We start from the raw sequence: 26,280 nt of genomic DNA, 5'->3' as shown, positions 1-26,280 counted from the left end.
TTTATGTCATAGCATATTTCAGACCTACACATTTGCTGCTGCTGTTGAAATATAACTGATCTCTGCAATGAATCAGATAGCTGAAATTGTTAAAACCAAAGTAATGTGAATGTTGAATGTGCATTGATAAATCAAAATTAATGTAAGTTTTGAAAACTCAAATTTGTTGATTCTCAGTATTTTCAGTTGTTAATGCAATTTCAGAAAAATAAATATCGCATTTGTAAATACAGATATATTTACTGGGCAGTTATAGGAGAACAATTTCTTTTATGCCAATCACTGAATAATAACTGAGTATAGTAATACTGATTTTTTATAATAGGCAGTTCTTTCCTCTGCTTTACTAAATTTGTAATAAGATGTTTTTTCTCTTGTTGAAGGTTGGTTCTGATGATTACACATCAACTGAATCTGAAAGTGAGGAGGACGAAGAAGAAAACTCTGCAACAGAAATTGAGACGGATTCAGAATTTGAACATGATGGGACAACTCCAACACAGCATGATGTTCCTTCCATTTTGATAGATGATAGCAACATCACGTACAGACGTGGTCGACGTGTGCCTGAAGAGCCCAAGAAGGTGCAGGTCCGTACTGGACACATTTTACGCCCCATGAATGGCACTCTTCTCAAAAGTCCAATTATTCAGAAGCAAGCACATGATGGGGTGAAGCTTGAATTCTCTCCTCTGCAGCCAGAGGCTGAGTCTGGCAAATCTGCAAGTCTGTCTAATCTGAATGCAGGAAGTAATGTTGTTAATAACAACACTACCAGAACACCACCTGTAGTAAAGCCTACTCCTCTCATCAATCCTCGACGTGGTGATTATTTTCTTAATAGAACCCACTCTACAGAAGGCATTGCTTCAAAGATGTCCCTGGAACTAAAAAAGAAATACCTCTTAGGGGCTTCAGGACTTGCTGGTTCTGTAAAAAAATCAGGTTCAGCCTCCACTCTAGACTCAAAATTTAAGAGCTTTGTAGATATGATATCAGAGCACCAGAAGCTATTAAATCCTGCACCAGAACCAAGTCCTACGATGCAGGCATTTCTTCAAGGAACATCCAGACTGCACGCCTCCCTCGCTAGTAATCCTCTGTCTCCCCCCTCTCCCACAATTCTCAGTCCTCCACTGAAGCTCCCCCCCTCCCCATCCCAGCAACCAGCACTGTTGTCATGCAGGCAGAAAGAATTGCCTCTTGGTGATGGGTTTGAGCATGTTTGTGGTTTGGGTAAAAGAGAAGCGGAAATGAAAATTTCTTCTAATAAAGAGGGAGCTGATAATTTGGCAGGGGATAAACTTGATATATCTAGTGGTGTTCCCAAAAGTGACAGTATAGAACAGGCTTCTAAGTTCAGTGATGCAGAAATTGAAAAAGTGAATTCATTTGTAGAACAGAATGTAACAGATGCTGATAGTCACAAAAATGGTCATTTGCTTCCTGCAGAAAGTAAATTGTATGTTGATATGGAGATGTCTAAACCCAGTATTACTGAACAGCAGCCTGAGGAAGAATTTGAGTGCCGGCCACGTAGCCCAGTTCATGAGACTTCAATAGTGGTACCTGAGGTGCCATGGAAAACTGTTGGCAATGATGCCAGTTGTGGTATCGGTGGGAGTGGTAATGGTGATGAGGATGATGATGATGATGATGACATTGTAACTGATTCACTCTCATCATCTAGCAGTGCTAGTGATTTGGAACATAGTGAAAGTGAGCATAAAAGCAAACCATCTTCCTTCTGTATTATACAAGACCGAACTCCACCAAGAGTGGAAATTCATAATTCCAGTGGTGAACTTATGACTGAGCTAGCTGAAGACAGGCCTAAGACTGATAAATCCAGTGATGAAATGATTTTACCACAGTTCATAGAAGTTATTAATTCTGTAGATCCTAGTACTGAAGGAGGCAAGAAAACTGCAGATACTCCAGTTAGTGAACATAAGAGTTCTGACATGACAAGTGATCGAAGCAGCACTTCAACTCCACCATCGACAAGAGGTGGAGACTCTGAATCATATCACAATGAAGCCACTCTAGCAGAGACGGAGTTGTCTGACTGGGCACAAGATGCTGATGCAGTTGTTTCAGAAGATCTTGAGGATGCAGAGTTCAATATTGATCCACGTTATGTTACAGTCCGCCGACACAGGAAACCTAAAACCATTAGAAAAAGTGACAGTGAATTGAGTAAACATGTGAGAATTGCTAGAAGTGAGGATTTTGATTTTGATGATGGTCCTGGACACATATGTGGTATTGATAAAAGAGTAAAAGATGAACAGGGGCCTAGTCAAGACTTTCCTTCAAACCCAGCTTCACGTCTGTTTTCAGACATGGATAACATTGAATTTATGGACACTGGTGAAGAGGAAAGTGGATCAGATGATGTGTTAGGTGTAGCAAATAAAGCACTTTTGCACAACAGTGGTTATGTACAGTTTGTAAATGCCATCGATGATGAGGATTTATCAACACCGGTGGTGGAAACACCAACCATAGCTCATGAGCTGCTTACCACATCCATACCACCATCTGTTGTGTTAAGTGAGTGTGAAAAAGACAGTGATAGTTTGGAGGCCTTGGATATGCTTAGTCAGGTTGAGGCTATGAACAGGGAATTGGTGGTGGCATCAGCAGGCGAGGATGAAGAAAGCTCTCTTCAGCCAGAAGGTACAACAACAGAAGAAACCACAACTAGTGAAATAGTTACAGTGAAGGACAGTCCTGTAGATGTTCCACAGGCTGAGACATCTGGCAGAGATGATGTCTTCTACACACCAATGCAAGAATCTACAAAATCAGCAGATGAAACTTCTGCTGATCCTGTTACACCTTCAGATGATCCAACTGGTACAGCATATGAGGAGTATGTTCGTCGCCTCCAAGGCCGCATATCTCCATTCAGCAATGTACGGGACTCCATAGATGTTAGAAAGTCTAGAAGACGGAATAAGGGCATGCACCATCAGCCTAGAACGCAAGAGCTCATTGCAGAGGAAAGTGAAGGTACTTCAACTTCACGAGTTGTTGGTTCAAGTTTCAATTCACCTGGTACATCAAGAAAACTTGAAGCAATATTAAGAGAGAGATCCAAGCAGAAAGATCTTATACATGAAATGGTCATGGACAAACTCCTGGCACAGAAGAAGTCACCTCATGAAAAGAAAGGTAAAAGACTTTCTCGTGGACCCTTGAATTCGTTTACACAATCACAAAACTGCCAACCAGATGCTGGAGTAAATTATGAAGGCTTAACTGTAGGGTCATGCAAAGAAGTGCCTGAAAGTCTTGGGACAATGAAAACTATGACAGAAATTGGTACAGATAAGGATGTAATTCATACATCACCAAGGGGGGGAACAACAGATGATAGTAACCAGGGACATTGTGTCCATCAGGACCTGGAAGTGCCTTTTGCTGATGATTCAACACCAGCTGGTGAAGAGACTGAAGAATTTTATACACCTATGACATCCTTTAAGAAACAGTCAAGATATTTACAACTTAGGCAACGACCTCTATCTGTTCATGCATTGTTCAGGTCTGATGAACATGCAGAAGGTAGTGTTTCAGAAAGAAATTCCTCTTGCCTACCTGAAACTCCGCTTACTAATCCAGAGGCATTTTCATTACCAGATATTAGGAAAGCTTTGTTCAACACTTCAGTTGAAATGTTAAAAACTCCTGTTGTACCTGCACGAAGACGAAAGGAAGAGGCTAAAAATGCTTTGGAGAGGGAACGAGCCAGAGAAGAAGCCAGACTTAGGGCTCAACTCAAGACTGATGAGGAGCTGGGCCTGAGTCCTGAGGATTACATCAAGATTTTAAGACAGAAAGTTCCCAAACGGCACGCATCAGATGCTGGCTCAAGTACCAAGCGACATGGTATACTTCGAAGTTTATCAGAACCTGGTGAAGAGCTGAAAATCAGTGAATGTTCTAGCTCAAATATGCAAGATGAACCTCCTCCATGTGACTCCAATGAACATTCATCTTCTACTACCCCAGCTGTCAGCAGACTTTCCCCAAGTCCTGTTGGTACTCCACTCCCATCTTATCAACAACTGCAGACTTCAAGTGAAGGCACCAGTGGTGTTGCTTCTCCTTCAAGTGCACCATTATCCAAGGTAATTAAAGACTTTCAGTTACGTCTATACTGCCTTAATGCCGTCAGTGTAGGATGGCCAGTTCCTGCATTATGTTGATGGAGACCAGTGAATTTGGAATTATTTCTAAAGTGTTTTTACTAGTACATATAATGTTAATATTGAATGAATCTAGGTATTAAAATACTTTTCATGTCAGCAGGCAAGTTATGGCAACACAGATGAGGTAATGCAAAGAGAGAGAGAGTGCTTTAATGCATGTTTAGGTGTCTTATGTTCATTGAATACAGATGTGTAATGAAGTTAATAACATAATGCTTGTGCGTTTACAATGAATTGTTTGAAATCAACATGTATTCGAACATGTAGCATGATTTTTCTATGTATTAATTCAGGGAGACCTAAATATTATAAGGATTTACAAAATTCCTTAACATGCTTGTTGTATCAGATACCAATAATATCCAGAAGTGGTTGAAATATGTAACTACAAGTCTGTCCCCAGGCTTCCAGTTACATGTAATAATCTGGATACTGCAGTATTTTTTTAACTGCTTATCATGGGGATATGAAAAGAGCGAAGAATATTTCATCATTGTCATCATTGTGAGCATTGTCTGAACAAAAGAGTTAAAGATTTTCTTAAACTTACATAATCTCTTATACTTGCAGCTGACTGCTTAGTAGGAGCTATGTTATATGAGCAAAATTCTTGCCTACTATTTTCTGCATGCCTGCAAGCATGAATCATTTATATTCCTCTCACAAGTTGCACCCACATTCTGCCCATTATTCACTACAAGTATGTACATGTGAGAACTCACTCAGCTTGCATTAAACTTGAGTAACAGACATGATATATGAAGCAGGATAAATCACACCAGTGCTTACTTATATATACACTGCATCACAGGGGTTTCTGAATCATCATCATCAGTAATCTGTCAAGATGACAGGTCCACAGTCTCTTTCAAAACAATTCCTCCACTTAATGCGATCTAGAGCTTTCTCCTTCAAANAGTTGGACCGATTATGTGAGAAATGAAGAAGTGTTAATTAGAGTCAGTGAGCAGAGGAATATCCTACATGAAATAAGAAAACGGAAGGCTAATTGGATTGGTCATGTTTTACGCAGAAACTGCCTTCTAAAAGAAGCTATCGAAGGAAAGATAGATGGGCGGATAGAATACCATGATGAAATACATGCACGTTGTAAACAGTGTCAAACAAGTTAATCTAGGCTGACAACCTTACCGCCAACTTGGAGCCGATTGTCTAGATAATGTGGGACTCTCAACATCTTACAACCCTATGGGCCTTCACAGCCTGGTACAGGGATAGCTTTACTTTTTTTACTTTTTACTGACTTCCTTTTTTGCTTTATGATAAGTTGCTGATTTCACACTGACATATTATTTCAAGTTTTATATTCAAGCCTAAGTTCTGTTTCATTGCTACAATTAGGGTGTTTCAAAATTTTGCAGTTGCTGCCAACCAAAACAGAGTACATGTTTGATGTGGCAAAACCTTAAACATGCATCTGCATAGTTATATTCTCTGGCATCATTGTCCCACTTAGGTCAGTGTTAGCACAAGAGAAGGAGAAACCTTTGTGAAAAGGAGGAGTAGATACTGCTTGGTGCTGTGGGCAACAGATGATGTTGCTGATCAAAGAATCTGGAATATGAACTTTCTCCTAGACAAGGGTAGGACAGGGAGGGTGGATTAATGCAGTCTTTAGGTGCTGTTAGTCATAAATAACTTTTGAAATGAACCTGCACATATACTTGATGCATAGGGTTGTGGGAAAATAGTGGCATGTAGTTATGAATCACTTGTTATGATGAATGTACTGGAAAAAAGCAATTGTTTTATGCGATGGTTTGCATATATACAGTATTAAGAAATTAGCTGCACCATTGGGTTTTGTTTCTTTAATTAAGCCCTCATTTTAAGCCATACTTTTCTACTGCAGTTTTGCTGTGCATTTTTCCATATATTAATTAAAATCATTATGTGGTATAACTTTTAGACCAACATATTTAGTTGTGTATTACACATACCCAAATTGTTGTGCATGATGATATTAATCTCTTTGGTCCAGGCATAGGGAATTTTAAATCCTGAAGGTGTAACTGGTTTTTAATTTGGCAGTAATGATTTTGAAAAAATGAAGTGCCCAGCTGGCTGGGCTCTGTGTGTCTGTGTTGCAGGGACGGATGCATGTGCAGCAATAAAATAGTGCAACATACAGTCACTCAAGGTTAAGGCAGTACATACTTAATGTAATATCAAGATAGTGGATACCAGTATAAAATTTCAATTAGATTTGTAGGCTTGTAATGAAATATGTAATCAACTCAGTATTTTCAGCTCAATATCTTTGCTACAAAGGGATTTCAAATAACAAACCTTAAATCTTACAGATTGAAGCAATGGTCATTGCTTGTATGAATTTTCACACATGTATTTCACTGTTATATAATATTATACAAGGAGCTCTGGGAAGAACCAATCATCTACTTCTCTTTCAGCACAGTATTTGGTATGACTAGTAGGGAAAAAAAATTAGCATGTACGTGTGATGAAGTCAGTAAAACAATGCAGCTTGAGGAGCTGCATTGTTGGAATCACTGATGGCAGGGATTTATGAAGTATGCCACTGATACAGCCTTGGGTGTCAGGGTATATGTAACAAGTTTTAAAGCAATTTGGATTCAGGCATTCAAGTAATTTTAAGGTTGAAGAAAGCAGTCTTCTGGGATTTGGCACTGTGTATATGTGGTGTTAACCGACGTTTCGGAGGAACGTATCGCCTCCATCTTCAGGGTAGAAGAAAAAATATATAAGAAATCTGCAAGCAAAGAGACCGTGAGAACCGGTAAAAGCAGGTTATTACCAGAACAGTTTGAGAGGCCGCAGTATTTGTATTAGCAATGGGTTGGTTTTATGAAGTATACCACTGAGATGGCCTCAGGTACATGATGTCCATACGAAGTTTCATAAAAATCAGTTCAGGCATTCAAGTAATTTTAAGGTTATTACCAGAACAGTTTGAGAGGCTGCAGTATTTGTATTAGCAATGGGTGGGTTTTATGAAGTATACCACTCAGGTACATGATGTCCATATGAAGTATCATAAAAATCATTTCAGGCATTCAAAAGTTGTGAGAGGTGGTACATATTCACTCACTCGCGCATGCGCGCGTGCACACACACATACACAGAGGGGAGTGATCTCATAAGCCTATTTTTATTTTTTCAAAATAAGGAAAGTAGGCTAATACAGTTACAGCATATAACACCAGCTCACTTCATACTGTGCTGTAGGCTTCCTGCAATATTACAAAACACATATTTTGGATTGACTTTAAATTGTAATAACATGTATTGTGTTACTCTGTTCCTTGAATTTTCTTTACTGTTTTCTAAAGTATTTTCAAAGTACACAAAAGTATTTTCATTTTCCTAAACTCCTTGAGTATTGTGATTGCAGTGGCCATGGCAGTTTACTCATAAAGACTACCAGAGTCATTTTCATGGGATTATCTTCTAAGTTACTTCTTTAGTGACGTAGAATAAAATGAAATGAATAAAATAACAACCAACCAATCTGTGACATCTTGGTGTCATATTTTCATTTGTAAGAACAGTAAACAGGTTGCTCTTGAAAGCATTTTTATAAGTTACCATGTTAGTCTTTTTACTGTGTACAAAAAAAGAGTTTCATACAAAATTTTTAGCCTCTGTCCATTTCCATTTCACTTCCTTAGATACTTCAGTTTATCATATGAGTAAAGGTGAGAAGCAAATATGTCATTTGTGTAGCAGGCATATTGTCATTCTTCCTCTATGATTCACTAAACTTTCAAAGCATATGTATTTTTAAAGATGGAAAGAGAAAATGGCATCAAACTATTACTGTTTGAAGTGTCAGTAGTTGTTATTAATGAGAATTTCATATTAGCACTTACTATGACAAGTCTTGTTGCCTGTGCTATGTATTCCCTTTTTCCTCTCAAATTAATATTTTCTTAGACACTCCACTAACATTGTAAGTTAATAGTATGTGATTTGTTTCATTTTGGTCCGTCACACTAATATTATGAAAAAGTAGTATGTGATTATATTTGAGATTACAAGCACCAATTTGTGAATTACTTTATTAAGGTGCCACTTAGCTGTTTTATATGTTTGTTTGTTACAATGTTACTTTTGCCCCCCCAAGACACCTTTCCATTTGGAGGGAGACTTGAGTGTGTCTCTCACACAAAGTGATGGTGCAAAGGACACAAGGAGGAAGTCCAAGGACCGTGAACGTCGAAGAAGTATTATCCAAGCTGTTTCAGACTTCTTCCATAAGAAGAAAGAGTCCTCTGGAAGTTCATCTCCACCCAAAATAACAATGGGAAGCAGTCATTCTGCTAAAGACAAATTTTCCAGATTCCGATTAAATAAACACAAGGATAAAGGAAAGGTATGTAAATCTACAAGTTCAGTTTTTATGAAAAGTCATAGTATATATGGAGGTTTAAAATCTTTCTTTTATAGGATATGTAAAACAATTAACGGCTTGGGAAATGTATACAAAGCATAACAGTTTTACTGCCTGCTCTCCCTTTTGCTTATTTATCTCAGAAATCACAAGGCATATGTGGAAAATATATTGGGCATAAAATGTGTATGCCATTTCTCTCTTATCACTTTTGTTCAAAACATTTTTCATCTTGATTCATATCCAATGAATTATGCTCAAGATGCACACAGGAACACTTAATATATTCATGTCAGGTGTCATTATGGTTATTCAGTTTAATTAATAAATTGAAATGTCTTGGCAAATTTTTTAAAAACTCTTTCGCATAAAATGTTATGAAAATCTGTTCACTAGTTCTTGAGTTGTTGTGCACAGAGAGATGGACCAAAAGACATGGCGAAGGTATCAGGAACAAGTTTGTAACATTTTGTTGCAGATACACCAGAAATTCTCTTCAGACTACCTAGGTTTATTGATATGTAAGGATTTTATTAAACAGAACAGTATTTGGAAGTGTGAAAATACCTGTGTGTGAACATTACTTCGCATTCCCTCCAAAACTAAAATTGGTGTCTGCAAAGTGTGTCCATTGCAGTCTGTCACCTCAAGCTCATAGTTGCAACCGCCTCTCTGCATCATTATTCACCTTTAAGGAAATACAAAGGATGTTGGTTTAGTCAAGGAAGCTAACCTGTTGAATTCAACATTGCGTGGTGCTAGCATGCATTTTCTGACATTTGTGCACCATATTTAACTGACTCATATTCATTCTCACTTGGAATTAGAATGGGGCATGCTGTAGTGTAGTTGGTTGAGGCACTTTGCTACAAGCTGGAAGGTCGTGGGTTCAAGTCCCGATGAGGTCATTGGATTTTTTTTCAATTGACCTAATCCTTCCAGCCACACTATGGCCCTTGGGTTGACTCAGCCTCTAACAGAAATTAGTACCAGGAATATTCTTGGAATATTCTTGGGGGTAAAGGGCATCTAGTGCGTAGGGCTGACAACCTTGTCACCATCTATGAGCTGCTTGTCTGCAAAATTTGGGAACCTCAGCATCTTACAACCCTATGGTCCTCCACTGCCTGTTACAGGGATACCTTTACTTTACTTGGAATTAGAACACATTTAATTTTTTGTGATACAGCATATCAAGGAACAGTTTTTCAAATTTAATTCTCTGCAACAATTTTATTGTATGTATGATTCCCACAACATTTTGAATAGGTGGAAGAACTACTTCTCTCAGTTATTGAATGTACATAAGGTCAGTGATGTTAGGCAGACAGAAATCCATATGGCTGAGCTGTTAGTATCTGATCCTAGCCCTTTTGAGGTTGAAAGTGCTATTGCAAAATTGAGACAGTGGAAATCGCTAGGTAGTGATCAAATTCCGGCAGAACTTATTCAAGCAGGAGGTGAAATATTACACTCTAAGATCCACAATCTAATTACTTGTTTTGGCATAAGGAAAAATTGCCTGATCAGTGGAAGGAGTCTATTATTGTACCAGTTCACAAGAAGAGTGAGAAAACTGACTGTAGTAACTATCGAGGGATATCACTGCTATCAACTTCACACAAAATTGTGTCCAGTATTCTTCTCTCAAGGTTAAGTCCATACATAGATGATATTATTGGGGATCATCAGTGTGGGTTTCGATGTAACAGATCAACTACGATCAGATCTTTTGCATTCATCAGATATTGGAGAAAAAATGGGAGTACAATGAGACAAGCTATTCATAGACTTCAAGAAAGCCTATTATTGCCACTCCTTTTCAACTTTGCTTTACAATATGTCATTAGGAAGGTCCAGGGAAACCAGGTGGGACTGAAATTAAACGGGACACATCAGCTGTTGGCCTATGCTGATGATCTGAATCTACTGGGTGATAATGTAGATACCATAAAGAAAAACACACAAACTTTAATTGACGCAAGTAAAGAGGTTAGTCTGCAAGCAAACACAGAGAAAACTAAGTGTATTTTGCTGTCTCGTCACCAAAATGCAGGGCAAAATCATGATATAAAGGTAGGAAACAGATGTTTTGAAAATGTGGCACAATTCAGATATTTGGGAACGACGATAACAGATCGAAACCCGATTCAGGAGGAAATTAAGAGGCAATTGAACTCGGGTAATGCTTGCTACCATTCAGTCCAGAATCTTTTGTCTTCTCATCTGCTGTCCCAAAATATAAAAATTAGAATATACAACACTATAATTTTGCCTGTGGTTCTGTATGGGTGTGCAACTTGGTCTCTGACATTAATGGAGGAAGATAGACTGAGGGTGTTTGAGAACAGGGTGTTGAGGAGAATATTTGGACTGAAGAGAGATGAAGTGACAGGAGGTTGGAGAAAACTGCATAATGAGGAGCTTAATAACTTGTACTCTTCTCCAAGTGAAATTAGAATGGTCAAGTCAAGGAGGATGAGGTGTGCAGGGCATTTAGCAAATGGGGGAGACGAGGAATGCGTATAGTATATTGATGGTAAAGCCAGAAGGAAGGAGACCACTGGGAAGACCAAGGCATAGGCAGGTGAACAGTATTAAAATGGATCTTAGAGAGATAGGATGGGATTGTATTGATTGGATTGATCTGGCTCAGGATAGGGACCAGTAGAGGGCTCTTGTGAACACGGTAATGAACCTTCGGGTTCCATAAAATGCTGGGAAATTCTTGAGTAGCTGCGGAAGTGGCGGCTCATCCAGAAGGACTCAGCTCCATGAGTAAGTAAGTAAGTAAGTAAGGACCATGTCTCACATTGTAACAGTTCCATAGTGAATAATACCACTTCTGTGAATGTTACATTGCTTCCATATGTTAATATAAAATCATGATCAGATGTAAGTCATAACTAAGTATTCAGAAAATAGAGAAATCATTATCAGGAAGGTATCAGTGAGGATAGAATGCATAAAATGACATTTTCTAACGCTTGATTCTTGAAACGATTGTCATGTTAATATATATTAATTTTGTACAGTAGAGTCTGATGTAATGCTTCCCAGTCTAAGGGTTTCTTGCATCTTGCATTAGCTTTTTGTAGTCCTGGTTGAAGCTTCATATAAAGGGTGAATAATTTCCCTAAGTTAGTCATACTTGTGTTAGTGCTTTTCCAGCATTTAGTGGACAAAATTCTTTTCCATACATAAAATCTCTGCATCAGTTTACCATTATATTTACTGAAATGTAAGACCAGGTGCCTTCCCTAGTTTGGGTTTGAACTTGAGTGTGAAAATTCATTCACCTTTTTAAATGTTGTAAGTTGTTAGAGGGTTAATGTTTCTGAGATGCAGTAAATATTAACATTGGTGCCATGTTTTGCTGTCAGCCTAGCAGGTGAAAAACAGAGACAAATATGTTCATAGACAGGAGCCTTGAGGTGTGCTGAGTTTCTCCCCACAATCACTGAAGCTGTGAACTTAAAGTGGCAATTCCCCACAAAGAGATATTGCAGCAAATGTGAAAAAGAGAAACTGACTGATATTAACTTTTGTTCACATATTTGCTTATAATAATTGTAGGAAATCTGTACATAAAATCATTATATGTATTATATGCAGACATGTTTCTTAGTGGGGGTGGGGTCATCTAAGTTTCGGTATCATTGTCCTTTCAGGTAAATAAGATATTTACAGTCCATTGTTGTTAATTCATAATCTGGGAAGAAGTTCAATATTGTATTTGTGTGTTGAGAAATATCCACTATACATATGTTAGTATACATTGCATATAGTATTATTTTTATGTAAGGTAAAAGCTGATTGGTTGTCTTCAAATTTTTTTTTCAGTCAGAAAATAATTCATGGTCGGATGACTCAGATGTAAGCGTTTTTTATTTTTATTGATCATAACAGGTAGCATGGAAATGTTTATCACTCACATGACAGTGTATTTTAAATTATATTTGGGTAGTCTCATTGAATTAGTTTGAAGTAACCAAACTGTATTAGTGACAAACTGAGTTTAAGTGCATGACATAGTAAATACATAGAATATATATATATGTATCTTTTAGTACTTTGCTGTAACTAGGCTCACGTATGCAGTTATATTTATAGTGTAGTATGCAGAGTATTATATTTTGTTATTTTCTCTTCATACGCCACATTTGGATGTAGGGAGGTATATTTCACACCGTTTCTCATGCATTTTATGATCCACTGTCACTGTGTTGTAGAATCTGTATTATGTTCCAGCCCTATTGCAGATGTTTTAGACTACACTATTTCAAACTGATCTGGAGGAACAAAATGTTTATAAAACACTAAAACATTATATTTGTTATAAATTTGTTTGCCCCATGTGCCATCCTATTTTTACTTTGACTTACAAGAACTGTGTTACATACATATATGTATGTAACATATATACATTTGAACCTCAGATTATTCACAAATGTGCACAGGCACAGAATATAAAACATGTCAACAAGCCAACAAGACATTGGAAACTTGTACATTCACAAACAAAATCACTAGCATATATAATCCATACTTGTCAAAAAAACACATAAAATTGTTAAAAGGAAATACAGATTGCAGCAAATACACATACAATAGTTAAAAAGCAATACAAATTGCAACAAGTACACATACAATAGTTAAAAAGCAATACAAATTGCAGCAAGAATATATGAGCACAGCCAAGGACATAGAGTTAAATGAAGTGTACACTGTCAGACACCTCTTGACAGGTCTTGACAGAAAAGCAGGAATTCCTCAACAGTATAAGAAGGGTTTTGAAGCAATACATCCTTTAGTTTCTCAATAAACTGTTTTTTATCATGTACCAACTCAATTAAAAAATCAGGCAAACTATTAAAAACTTTTACACTCATACAATAGACCCCTTTTTGCCTCTTTGTTAGATGCGATTGAGGAACATGAAGGTTTCTAACTTGTCTTGTTGATTTACCATGAATTGTATGATTAAAAGTATAATGCCCCAGATTGTTTACCATTAGTATCATTAAAGATAAAATATATTGAGAAGCCAATGTCAAAATTTTTAATTTTTTAAAAACTGTTCTACATGATTCTCTGGGTTTCATTCCCAACATTATCCTGATGGCCCTTTTTTGTAAAAGAAAAATCTTCTTAGCCTCCCACGAGTTTCCCCAAAATACTATCCCATATCTCATAATTGAATGAAAGTATGCATGGTAAATCATCTTTAGTGTTTCAATATTGCTATACAATTTCATGTTTCTTATTGCAAAGCATGCCTTGCCCAATCTGGACAGCATCGATTCAATCTGTGACTTCCAATTCAGGGTCTTATCAATTTCAATGCCCAAGAATTTAACGTGGGTTTCCTGATGCAATATCTCATCATTAAACTTTAAATGTATAGACATATTATCTCGATTAGTTGTATCAAATTTTACCACTTTAGTTTTCTTCAGATTTAGAGACAGGCCATTAACTGCAAACCAACGGCTTAAAGAATTCAACACTAAGTTAGACCTTACTTGGATTTCATCAATATCAATACCAGACACTACTATGCTTGTATCGTCTGCATACAACAATAACCTATCATCAGTATTTAATGCTGATGACAGGTCATTGATATATAAAAGAAACAGCAAGGGACCCAAAATCGAGCCCTGCGGCACTCCATATTCAACAATCTCCCATCCTGAACAACATTTTTCATTCCCATTAGTATACAATTCCACTCTTTGCCTTCTATTTCCCAAATATGATTTCAACCATCTTAAAGTTTTACCACCAAGTCCATATACAGCCAACTTGCTCAAAAGGATATCATGCACCACACAATCAAATGCCTTTGTCAAATCACAGAATATTCCTAATGAAAGACAGCGTCGTTCCAAAGTTTCTAATATATGATTAGTTAAGGCATAGATTGCAGATTCTGTACTTCTATTTTCTCTAAATCCAAACTGAGCAGATGAAATTAGATTATTTGTATGTAGGTGCTGCTTTATCCTATTATACATCGCTTTTTCAAATATCTTGGAGAAGATTATTAACAGTGATATTGGTCTATAATTTGCCATAACGACCTTCTCACCTGTTTTGTGTAAAGGTCTTACTGACGCAAATTTCATTCTATCGGGAAAAATTCCACGTTCAAGTGATGCATTAAGTATATGTCCAAGTGGTTTACTTATTTGATTAATGCTATATTTTAATATTCTGCTAGAAATACCGTCATAGCCTGTAGAATTTTTCGATTTTAGTGTCTTAAGTATATTCTTTATTTCCACCTCAGTTACGGGTATTAATTTCAGTTCAGGTAAGTTATCATACTTAAGGTTATTTAATAATTTAATTGCCTCACTTTTATCAGCATTTTTTGTTGCCAAATTCTTAGTTACAGTTATAAAATGTTTATTAAATATTCTCACTAATTCCTTAGGATCCGTTACTCTACTTTCTCCCACTTGCAATTCTGTTACTTTATCTGAGACCTGGTTTTTTCCGGATTCTTTATTAATAATCTTCCAAGTTACTTGTATTTTATTTTCTGAATTAATTATTAATTTTTGATAATACAGTCTCTTTGCTTCTCTTATTACTCTTACTAGTATCTTACAATATCTTTTATAATATAACTTCAAACTATCATCACTTGATTTTTTAACTAAGATGTATAATGCTCTCTTATGCTTACAAGATATTCTTATGCCTTTCGTTATCCAATTATTAGAGTCTTTCTTTTTTTATATACTATGGGAAAGTTATTTTCAAAGATTGATAAAAAAATGTTGTGAAAGATATTAAATTTCATATTTACATTCTCTTGATTATAAACTTCTATCCAATTTTCATTCTGTAAAGCCCGTTGAAAACGTATTATGTTTTCCTCATTAATGTCTCTATATGCTCTAACATGATCACTTTGCCTTATCACGCTTTTCACAGTTGGAATATCTGAAGATGGATTAAAGACTTCATGGATGAAGCTGCCTGAACAGCAGTTATTTCAGTTGTTAGTCTGTGTGTCTAGGGGATTAAGAATTGTGTAAGCACTTTCTTTTGCATCAGAAGCTTTGTCAGGAAGACAGAGGAGAACTCAGTCCGATGTTTCATAACCTCCTTATAAAATTTCTATGATGCGATGTTGTGAACACATCTACAAATATTATATGAAATATTTGTTTTGGTGTACTGAAGTATGGTGATTGTAAAACTTATAAAAGTTCAGGGAAAACAAATCGAGGCAAGCCTTCATCATCATGGATAGTCTCTGTGCATAGAGGAGATATATTTGCTAAACTGAATGGGACACATCAGCCTCTGATCTATGGTTGTGATTTAAATGTATTGGGGGATGACAGAAATACCATAAAGTAAAACATGGGTGCTAGTAAAGAGGTTGGTCTAGGAGTAAACACAGAGAAACCTAAGTATATGTTAATGTCAAAGAATTCAAGACAGTCGTAACATAAAGACAGCTAACAGATCCTTTGAAAATATGCCAAAGCTCAAAGATCTTGGAATGACAGTAATAGATCAGAATTTGGTTCATGAGAAAATTGAGAATAGATTAAATGTGGGTAAGACTTGTTACCATTCAGTTAAGGACCTTTTGCCAGTAGTTTTGCAATGGTGTGAAACCTGGTCTTTGGCATTAAGGGGTGAACATAGACTGAGGATATTTGAGAACAGGGTGCTGGGAAGAATATATTGACTGAAGAGGTTAGAAATAATATGGGGCTGGAGCTTCATGACTTGTACTCTTCACCAAATATAATTAGAATGATCAAATGAAGGATGAAGAAATGGGCATGCATGAGAGAGAAGAGGAATGCATACAGGGTTTTGCTGGGAAGTCTAGAAGTAAAGACGACCTAGATATAGGTTGTAGGATAATATTAAAATGGATCTTAGAGAAATATGGACTAGATTTAGCTGATTCAGCACATGGACCAGCTGTGGGCTCTTGTGAACATAGTTTTGAACCTTACAGTGCCATAAAATGTTGGGAAATACTTGAGTAGCTAAGCGACTGTTTGACTACTCAAGAAAGTCATGGCTTCATTGATAATTAACACTGAAGTATTCCTTGACTGATACACAACCCGCATGCAATTTGTATGCACTTTTCAGTGAACTAACAGCCCATTTTGAATGTACCTGTCCTCAATTCAAACATTTTTGTTTTATGTGAAAGATCACAAAATAAGTGATCTTTCTTACATTCATAAACCCATGATGGGTGTGTATAGCACTGCTTTACTGTATGAGCCCTTCAGGTTAACATATACAGCACCTACTGTGACAGGCTAGGACTTGTAGATAAGTAATTCCAGACATTTATATTGTTAGCAAGTTCAGCCCTGTTATATTTTGATCATTTTTTGTTTTTCATGGCTTTGTTCTTTATTATTGAATTATGTTCTGCCCTTATAATGTTCCAAGTGGTTTTGGGAACGTTATTAGAGTTGGTAATTTTGTCCTCATTGTTAAGTCTTTTTGCCTCATTTATTACCTTAGTTAAAATCTTGCAGTATGATTTATAATACTGCTTTAGATTTTTATTGTCAAGAAATTTTGCCAAAAGATATAATTCTCTTTTCCTTCTGCAGGAAGTTTTTATTCCTGTGGTTAACCATTGTTTGGAGGAAAAATGTTCGTAAATTTTCTTTTTGGGAAAACAAGCATTAAAAATCTGCAGATATACATCTACAAAATTATTAAACATACTATCTATATTATTGTTCTCAGCATTAAAAACGGTTTCCCAAGTTTCAGAACTTAAACTTAGTTTGAAATCATCTAGCGAACAGTTGTTAAATGTCCGGATAATTTTGAAATTAAGGTTTTTCCTTTCCTTACTGATCTCTTTTTGATGTACAAACAATAGTTGCCCGTCATGGTCAGATAGACCAATAAATACTGCAGAGATCAAATGTTTTCAAACTTAGTTATATCTATAGAGAGATTATCAATCAATGTTTGAGTTGTGGTGCAAGTCCTGGTTGGAAAGTAAACCACGCTACTTAAGTTAAAAGACTGCAGTATGTAATTTAATTGTTGCTTCGTTTTATTATCTTCTAGCTAATTTATATTAAAGTCACCACAGACTATCATTAATAAATTCCGTTTATAAATTTTGTTGATGACAGCTTCTAACTGGGTAATGAATAATGAAAAATTACTAGACGGGGACCTATATGTGGCTAGAATACAGAATGTACTAGATAAAAATTTACATTTAACAGCGCACACCTCCATGGCTTTGTCTATACATAGTTCATTAATACTGACAGGTTTGTAATCCAGAGAATTGTGTAAATATATACATACACCTCCCTTAATAAAAGACTTTCTACAATAACTAGTTCCTAAGTTGTAATTGGCTATGGTCACATTTTCAATTTGTGAATAATTTAGATGATGTTCTGTGAAACAAAGCACTTGCAGAAGTTCAGGTTATAGATGGGCATAAATTTCACTAGTCTTATTTGCAAGGCCACAGATGTTTTGGTGATAAATTGAGAAGCCATTTTTCTTTCAGTATGGTTGTTACACTGTTTTTCTTCTACCATAAAAAATCATCATATCTATCTAGTGGAAATAGTACAGTATCTTAAATTATGCCTTGACCACTTCCTTCCATGTCTGCAGCATTTCACTAATCATCTTACTGTTCTCATCTGAGCTGCTAACAACATTATCAAATAAACCACGAATGAGTAAATAATTTTAGGCTAGGTCAGATATGTGTACCAAGTAACTGCTGTAGCCACAGGTAAGGAGTGGACAACTAATTTTTATCATTGGTATTGTCAGTTTAATCATTTTGTCACAGTCACTCCATAGATATAACCAGAATTTGATTCATGAATGTTTTGAGAGAAAGGGCTGGTGTGATTCTGTATAGTCTATATAAAATATCATACCCTTAGTTCAAGTTCATATGTAATTTATTAATTGCATGTTATTGCAGATGTTATGTAGAGTCTAATGAGATCATGGTATGTGGCACGGGATGTGGAAGCAGGTGAAGATGCCCTGTGTGATAGTACTGCCTTAACATCCACATGCAGGGACCAAGGAAAATGATACAGAAATTTAAATTAAGGGGGGACAGTTACCTGGCCAAAATTAGTATTGTATACTTCCCAAAATGAGTCCCAAATGTTACTGAGCTAAACCTGTCCAGGTTTTACTTAATATGTATTAGAATGAATTCTGTAAAGTGCGCAGATTTATCACATGCTGTAAACTCTGAAAAGAATTAAATTTTTAGAATATTAGAGATGATCAACATTGTAGAGTGATTATACATAACCAAGCTGCGCCATCATGCTTCTTGTATATGGTTTAGCATTCAGTTTCAGTTTCCTGTGATATAAATATTCCTTCTAAATGCTATGTTAAAATTCTTGAACTGGAGGAGTTCAGAGGTAATGTGTGTTCTACGTAGTTTTTGGAAAGCATGTGTATACGTACATTGTTTATCACCCTTTGCTATTATATTCACTTGATTATATGTTAATTTACATTGATGTCACTGGTCTCTTATATTTTATTTAGAGAAGGTCCCTGATTAAAGTAAAATCATCAAAGGCACTTCACTTGCTCAAGTTTTTATGGAAATATTCATGCATACATACAAACAGCTAGGTTGATGAAGCAACACTTTCACATTTGTGTTTTATAATGTACCAGAGCTAAGAAAAGATCAGTGAATGTATGAAGTACCCTTGCTCACTGCAGATATCCGTATTACCAGAAACATTGCCTTTACCTTCATAGATCTCATTTGTAATCTGAAGGCATGCATTAGAATGTACACCATCACAAGTGATACTTACGTTCATGTTACCTGTATAACAGGAGAAAGCCCCACTGATGCCAGTTGATGTGCGGTCTAAGAGTGTTGGTGAGGAGCGCAGTAACAATTGTTTGGGTTTCATCTCCACCAGTGATACAGCTGCACCACCCATTCCACCACCACCAGTTAACTATCAGGGTGGGCCTTTTCCAAGAGTTTCAGGTTTGTTGTATGTTTTGTCCATAAGTTGATGTGCATGGCTTTATAGGTGACAAGTTTGCCTTCTGTTAGAAGCATACGGATGTGGAAGCAATGCACACTTCATTAATTACAGACTTTGTGTTCGTGTTAAGGTTATTTTTAGCTTATAGCTTTTGGTAGTTACAGTTATAGCACTGTGCTTCATAGTGTTTCATTTATCTATCATGTGTGATTGATCCTCCTGATCTTAGGCTGTACTGTATGATACCATAAATGGTTGCACTGATCTCTTTACACTTTAACTGTACACTTCAGGGATAATTAATGGATTAATTGATGTTTGACAGATTGATTAATTAAGGTAATTGGACACCAATGAGCAGATTGCTTAGAAGTTGAATGCGGGTTGGGTTACTGAAGGTGAAAATTAGACACCTAGCTGATTTGAAGAACATGAGAGACTTTTCAGGTCTGTTAATTGTCAGAACTTTGATGTCACAGAGATGAAATCAATTAAATAATTGACCACTTGTAGTTAATGAACTTGTGTATATTCTACTACTGTTCTCAGTCAGAAACACGGTTGTATTTAGCGACATAGACACACAGTTGGATAATTCAAAGTTATAAACTTATGGATTGAACTTTGCTAACTTCATAAATACAGATATTAGACTTTGTTAAATTTTTGGTTTCTAAGTGTCCAGAAATTATATAATGTTCCAAACAGATTTTATTCAGACTTGGAAAAATTCACAGAATTTAGAATGCAGATTTCGTGCAGCAGTGCATCTGCACAGTATCAAGATTTGACACAAGGTCCTTTCCATTTCTGAGATGGCTTGTATCCTCTCATGGCATAACTTCCAAAATTCAAATTTATTACATCAGTAATTGGAAGTTTTAAATGAAGTAACTGTTGTGTAATTTGGCATAGCTGTGATTGTCTCCTGACAGGCCTGTCAAAAAATCACAGCTGCTGGCAGGCCTAACCAAAAAATCACACATGGTTCCCATTCAATTTGATAGGTATGGCAGTTCATATCCACCCAGAAAATGAGTACCGTAACTTGGGGTGACTTTACTCCGTGGGGGTTAATGTTGCTCCAAACAGGATGAAAGTTGTGAAAGAAAGTACAGAGGTTTGAAGGTATTTTTTTTAATTGGTTGGCAATGGTGGAAGTGACTTGTGTGATTTTGGCGGTCTTTTAAACCTTCATTATGGTTATCTTATGGCTTCAGTATGGTCCTCTGGTCAGAGCTGATTTGAAGCCACACTTAATTTGGTTATACTACTCTGTCCGAAAAGTATCAAACCTTGGGCTGGGAAAACAAAGTTCTGTATCTGGATTGTTACAATACCTAATCCCCTTCAAAGTAGACCCCTTGTGACTCCACGCACTTAGCCCAGCAGTCCTTCCATCGCTGGAAGCAATTCTGGAAGGCTTCTTTTGGAAGGCTTCTTTTGGAATGGTGTGCAGCTGTGCCATCGCATTCTGTATGATGTCCTCGCAGCTGTTGAAACGGGAGCCTTTTAGCGGTGTCTTCAATCTCAGGAACAGCCAGAAATCACAAGGAGCCATGTCAGGAGAGTAGGGAGCCTGGCAAACCTACAGAATGCCGTGCTTGGCCAGGAAACCCTGGATCAGGTGTGATGAATGAGCTGGGACATTGTGATGATGCAGCTGCCAGTTGCGTGCGTCCCACACCTCCGGTCTCTTGCGCTGAACTGCATCACGAAAATGGCGGAGGACTTCTTGGTAGTACTCCTTATTGATAGTCTGGCCTAGTGGTGTGTACTCATGTTGCACAGCACCCCGGCAATCGAAATAACAGTATCACCTTCACATTGCTCTGAACCTGTCGTGCTTTTTTGGGCCTCGGGGAAGTTGGATGCTTCCATTGTGACGCCTGGACCTTGGTTTCCGGGTCATATCCATACACCCATGACTCGTCACCAGTGATCACAGTCTTCAGGAACTCAGGATCCCTGTTGGTGCACTCCACTGTGTCCTGCGCGACCTCAAGGCAGAGTTGTTGCTCCAGCAAAAGCAGCTTGGGCATGCCCAAATCCTCAGTTAAAATTGCATTTGCAGAATCTCTGCAGCTCGTTGACGGTCTCCTGGAACGCAGGTCACTGTCTGCCAACATATGGTCATCTTTAAAGCGGTTGAACCACTCTTTAATTTGAGTGACCCACATTGCATCATCCCCAAAAGCCTGCTGAATTTTGTGAATTGTTTCTGCTTGGGTATCCCCAAGTTTCTGACAAAACTTAATGCAGTATCGCTGCTCTAAGCGTTCTGTCATCTTGAGCGAAACAAGAATGCGATGAACATGTGTTACACCATTTCACCGTCTGGCAGCCACAGATGCATCTGGCGGTGTTGCGAGGCAGCAAGAAATCACGCATGCACATGAAAGTCCCCTCTCCACTGCGCTCAGTGTCTCCACCCTTTGGCCATTATTTACAGTGACAGTAAATAAAGTCGGATACTTTTTGGACAGCAGTGTATCTTGTAGCTTCAAGCACTTTTCCAAGATAAATGTGTGCTCAGTTTGTCAATAAACATCTAAAAAAGTGATTTATGTAGATTTCTTTTTGTTTTCAGCTGTATTGTTAATAGTTAAGTATATTTTATTGAGGTAGGTTTTTTCCAAAAAGAAGGGAAACTTTGCACTACAACAAAAGTGGCTCAGAATATTCCCTTTTACATATAATATGAGCTAAACATCATTTTTTTTTTGCCCCTATTGTCATTATTGTTTTTATTTTTCTTAAATTTATGTTCAGCTGCCATTAGAAGTGGGCAGTTTACCCAATGAAGAGCTGCTGTTGAATTCAATATTCCTAGGAGGGCAATCATAAATAAACTCAAGTGAAAGGATGTAAATAAATGTGGGCAACCTCCTGTATTTTCAAGTGAAGAAGAAAAAACATTGTAAGATGCATCATGAGGTGAAGCAAGTATGGTTTTCCTTGGAACCAGCTTGATTTAAGGATGATAATTAAAGATTACTTGAATTTGATTTGTTTCATTCTGGTCCGTCACACTGATATTATGAAAAGCTAAATAGCTCCGTTCAGTGTGACTGGTTAAGATTTTCTTATTTCAATGATTTATTATTGTTGTGTAAACACAGCGGGCCACAAACACATACAGGACCACATTAAAGAACCCTCTTCTCGAGAACGACAAGGTGGCACACGTTCAGCCCAAGTCAAAATGAAGAATAAGAGGGACGACATGAACAGGCTTGGTTTACGAGTTCCAAATAGAATTTTAACAAACTAACTATAAATATTTTAATGTATTGGAACAGCCGCTGTAGTTGCAAAAACTTTAGATTTTACAGCAAATTGTATATTATTTGTATTGTATGTATGTATTTTAACTTCTAGAACATGTACTGTAATAGTGGCTTCCAACTGTATTGATGTAAAGGTGTCCCTCTGAAGATGGTCGCTGAAGACCAAAACATGTAAGGGCGTGAATAATTGGAAAAGAAAATCTTAACCAGTCACACTGAATAGAACTATTTAACTTTTTCAAATAATTACGTGAATCAGATGAGATGAGCTGTAGTCAGATTTAAAAATAAAATACCTGTCCATATCTGGATGATAGGTTTCTTGAAAAGGTATCCTGCTCTATCAGTATGCTTTGCCCATGATATAAAGAGGAGTAGAGCTTCCATGACTAGTGAAACTTTGAGAGAATGTATTTTATTTCTGGCAAAGGAGTTGGAAGGTGTTAATCCTGCCAACATACGGAACTTTCAACGAAACTAGTCTTAGTGATGATCCCAGTAAGAAGAAAATGTTGATTGGACACGGAGTTAAGTATCTTAAAAATGTACAAAACTTGTCCAAGACGAATGTGTCACTTATGTTTGCAGGAAGTGCAGCAAGAAAAATTCTACTTATGTTTCTTACAACTCAGGTTGTATGTGGACAACTTTGAAAGAGAATGGTCTACCTGGGTGCCATTATAACCACAGTACAAGTGGTTGTTTTGTTGTGGCAGGATTGTCTGGCTGATTTGAAACATTCATGCAGCCTACACTAAATAAATAAACTGGTAAAAAGTGATCATCTCTTCATATTTCTCTGCATATCCTAGAGCTTTGTGAGCAAAACAACATCGTGCTCATTTATTTGCCTCCACACCACATATGTGACCCAGCCCCTCAATGTCAGCATGTTTTGGTCTGTGAAAGTTGAATGGAGGAAAATTCTTGGAGAGTGGAAGGACAATATAAAGCACAGTTCCAGATCAAATAAGCAAGATTTCCCAGTACCACTAACAAACTAATGGAAAGGATCTAACCAAAAATAAAAGAGAATCTAGTTTCTCGTTTGCCTGCCTGTGGGATCTACGTAGTGAATGTTGAAGAACCAGTGAAGTAAATTCCCCAAAAATTATGCAGCATGAATGCCATGCAGTTGTTAGAGAAAAAGAGCAGAATGGATTGAAATTAAAATTGCTGAGTGAAAGAGGACATTAAGTGTTCCTGCTGGGATGAGTGTCACTGGTTTTGGTGTGATAAGCACAGCACCCTCGATATCTACTAGTCCGAGAAAGAGAAGTAAGAGGACAAAGTCAAAAGAATCCTCATCTGAAAGTGAAATTGACAATAATGTAATTATTGTGGATTCCTTAAATGAAGATTTGGATAAAATGATTTACCAGGAAGCAAAGGAAGCTGAGAAACATCTTCAAGAAGACTGACTACTCTGTGAAGTAAGTCAGGGAATTCCCCTGTACAAATGCCTATTTCTAATCCAGTGATTAAGGCTTGAGGTTAGTTTGTGGTGTTCTTCTATGAAATGTTTACGTTTTCACCATGGTGAAAAGTGTGAAATCGTGGAAATAGCCAGAGAAGCCAGATATTCTTGAATATGAATGGAGTATCATGCTTGGAGGCATTAATCCTCTGAAACTCATGTCAGAATGACAATTTCATTCCATTCTAGAGCTTTCAACTTTTTTTTTAAATTCAGACTGTCAGTAAGTGGGTTAAAGTGTTCTTTATAAATTATATGTTCTTGTTATAATACTGTCAGTATAATATTCATCAGTGGTTATGGTCTTTTGCATTTCTCATTTTGTTTGTTATGATAAAAGTCCTTAAAATAGAAAATATTTTTTGAGCAGTTCAGTTGTTCATATTTTACCCTTTAGAAGAGGATACATAGCACCAAGATGACTTTCCCTTGCTGGTCTTATGGAATCTCTTCTATGGTGCAAAGTATCCTAAACCGCTGAGAAATATTGCTTCAAAGTTTAACAGTAAATATGTAACATACATGAAATGAAATCAAACCAAATCAACTGTGGGTGATTCCTTTAGCAATGGACTTAGAGACAAAAAATGTGTGCTTTTCAGTGAACAGTAGTAAAAAACAGCTGAAAAAATGAAACTTAGAAAACTGGAGCAAAGTCAATCCAGGTTATGGTACTAATAAATGTCTGCCACCCAGACATTGAGGTAGCTTTCAGAATGCAGACATTTCCACAAAACACTGCATTGCATGCATAAGACATTGCAATATAACATAATATCTAAAATCAAGGCTAAGTTAGCATTCAAATGTATAGGCCAAATGTACATAAATTGAAAATAAAATAAATGTTACTAAATTTCTAATAATTAGATCAATCAGATTAATTACGCACATAGTTAGTAGTGCCTGGATAACTCAGCAGTACAGGATCTTAGAAAGCATGTGTTATCATATTGTGAATATTATAGTATAAGGCCCATTTAGAAACCATATCATCATTACAAATTCCTTGCACTTGTAAGGTTTAAAGAGAAATCAGTTTGTTGTAATCGTTCTGGTCTTGAGATAATATACGGTACTGAGCACCTTTGATTCCTGTAGAAGACAGTTATTCAGAGCCAGAAGAAGACTCACGAGCCACAGTTCTCTCTACTCCTACGCATGACACAGCATCTGTAGATGGAGTTACAGACAGCCTTAACAGGCGACATTCAAGGATGAATCAGCGCATGGCTCGGCAAGCTCAGCTCAAAAGGTAATCTTCGTTCCATATTATTCATATCATGTGCAAATCATACACTTGATTTTGGTTGTACAATTGAATTATTATTTATGTAGTGTGACCATATTCATACTTAGGTATAAATTACTAAATCGGCTAGATAGTCTTATATCAGAGACTAAATCAGCGGCTGGTGTGTGAAGCTTACCGTTCATCTCTGTCTAGTGCTGAGGTCAAGAATACATGGATCTATACATCCACTCCCCAATACATCTTCATGGCATAGTGCTTAGTTAATTAAGTACAGGGGCAACTTTACCTTTCATTTTTATCTCATTCTACTTCCCTGGACATTTGCCCAAGAGAGCTGTGAGGTATAAATTAAGAGATGATATTTGCAGATAGCAAGTCAGACTTTAACCTTTCATTTTTGTTATGTGTTCTTGGTTGATTCATGGATTAGTGAAACAGACATAACTGTTAGGACCAATTTTGGAATTTTATTATTTTAATTGTGAACAGGAGATAGGGAAAACATACGATTTAAGGAAAGTTTGGTACACTTATTTCAGAAACTTCCACTCTTTGTGAATGTTTAACATTGATTTATTGTTTTATGTTTAATTCTTTTTGTGTAGGTAATAA

The 26,280-nt window shown here is 36.8% G+C and overlaps 1 protein-coding gene across 7 annotated transcripts in view; it reads left to right on the top strand.

Annotated features, from left to right (window-relative positions):
* LOC111868080 (F-actin-monooxygenase Mical) overlaps positions 1 to 26,280 on the top strand; it is a 136,494-nt gene that overhangs the window by 83,872 nt on the left and 26,342 nt on the right. For 6 of the 7 annotated variants that reach the window (XM_023858456.2, XM_023858458.2, XM_023858453.2 and 3 more), the window contains 5 exons: positions 384 to 4,139; positions 8,347 to 8,595; positions 12,457 to 12,489; positions 19,486 to 19,645; positions 25,515 to 25,668. In XM_023858456.2, the coding sequence (XP_023714224.1) occupies positions 384 to 4,139; positions 8,347 to 8,595; positions 12,457 to 12,489; positions 19,486 to 19,645; positions 25,515 to 25,668 (4,352 nt within the window). The remainder of the gene's footprint in view (positions 1 to 383; positions 4,140 to 8,346; positions 8,596 to 12,456; positions 12,490 to 19,485; positions 19,646 to 25,514; positions 25,669 to 26,280) is intronic. The other variant, XM_023858457.2, reaches the window with a different exon arrangement.

Source organism: Cryptotermes secundus, unplaced genomic scaffold (assembly GCF_002891405.2).
Source record: "Cryptotermes secundus unplaced genomic scaffold, Csec_1.0 scaffold925, whole genome shotgun sequence".
Lineage (NCBI taxonomy): Eukaryota > Metazoa > Arthropoda > Insecta > Blattodea > Kalotermitidae > Cryptotermes > Cryptotermes secundus.
The sequence above is the reverse complement of the archived record's forward strand: the minus strand, read 5'-3'. Positions and strand labels throughout refer to the sequence as shown.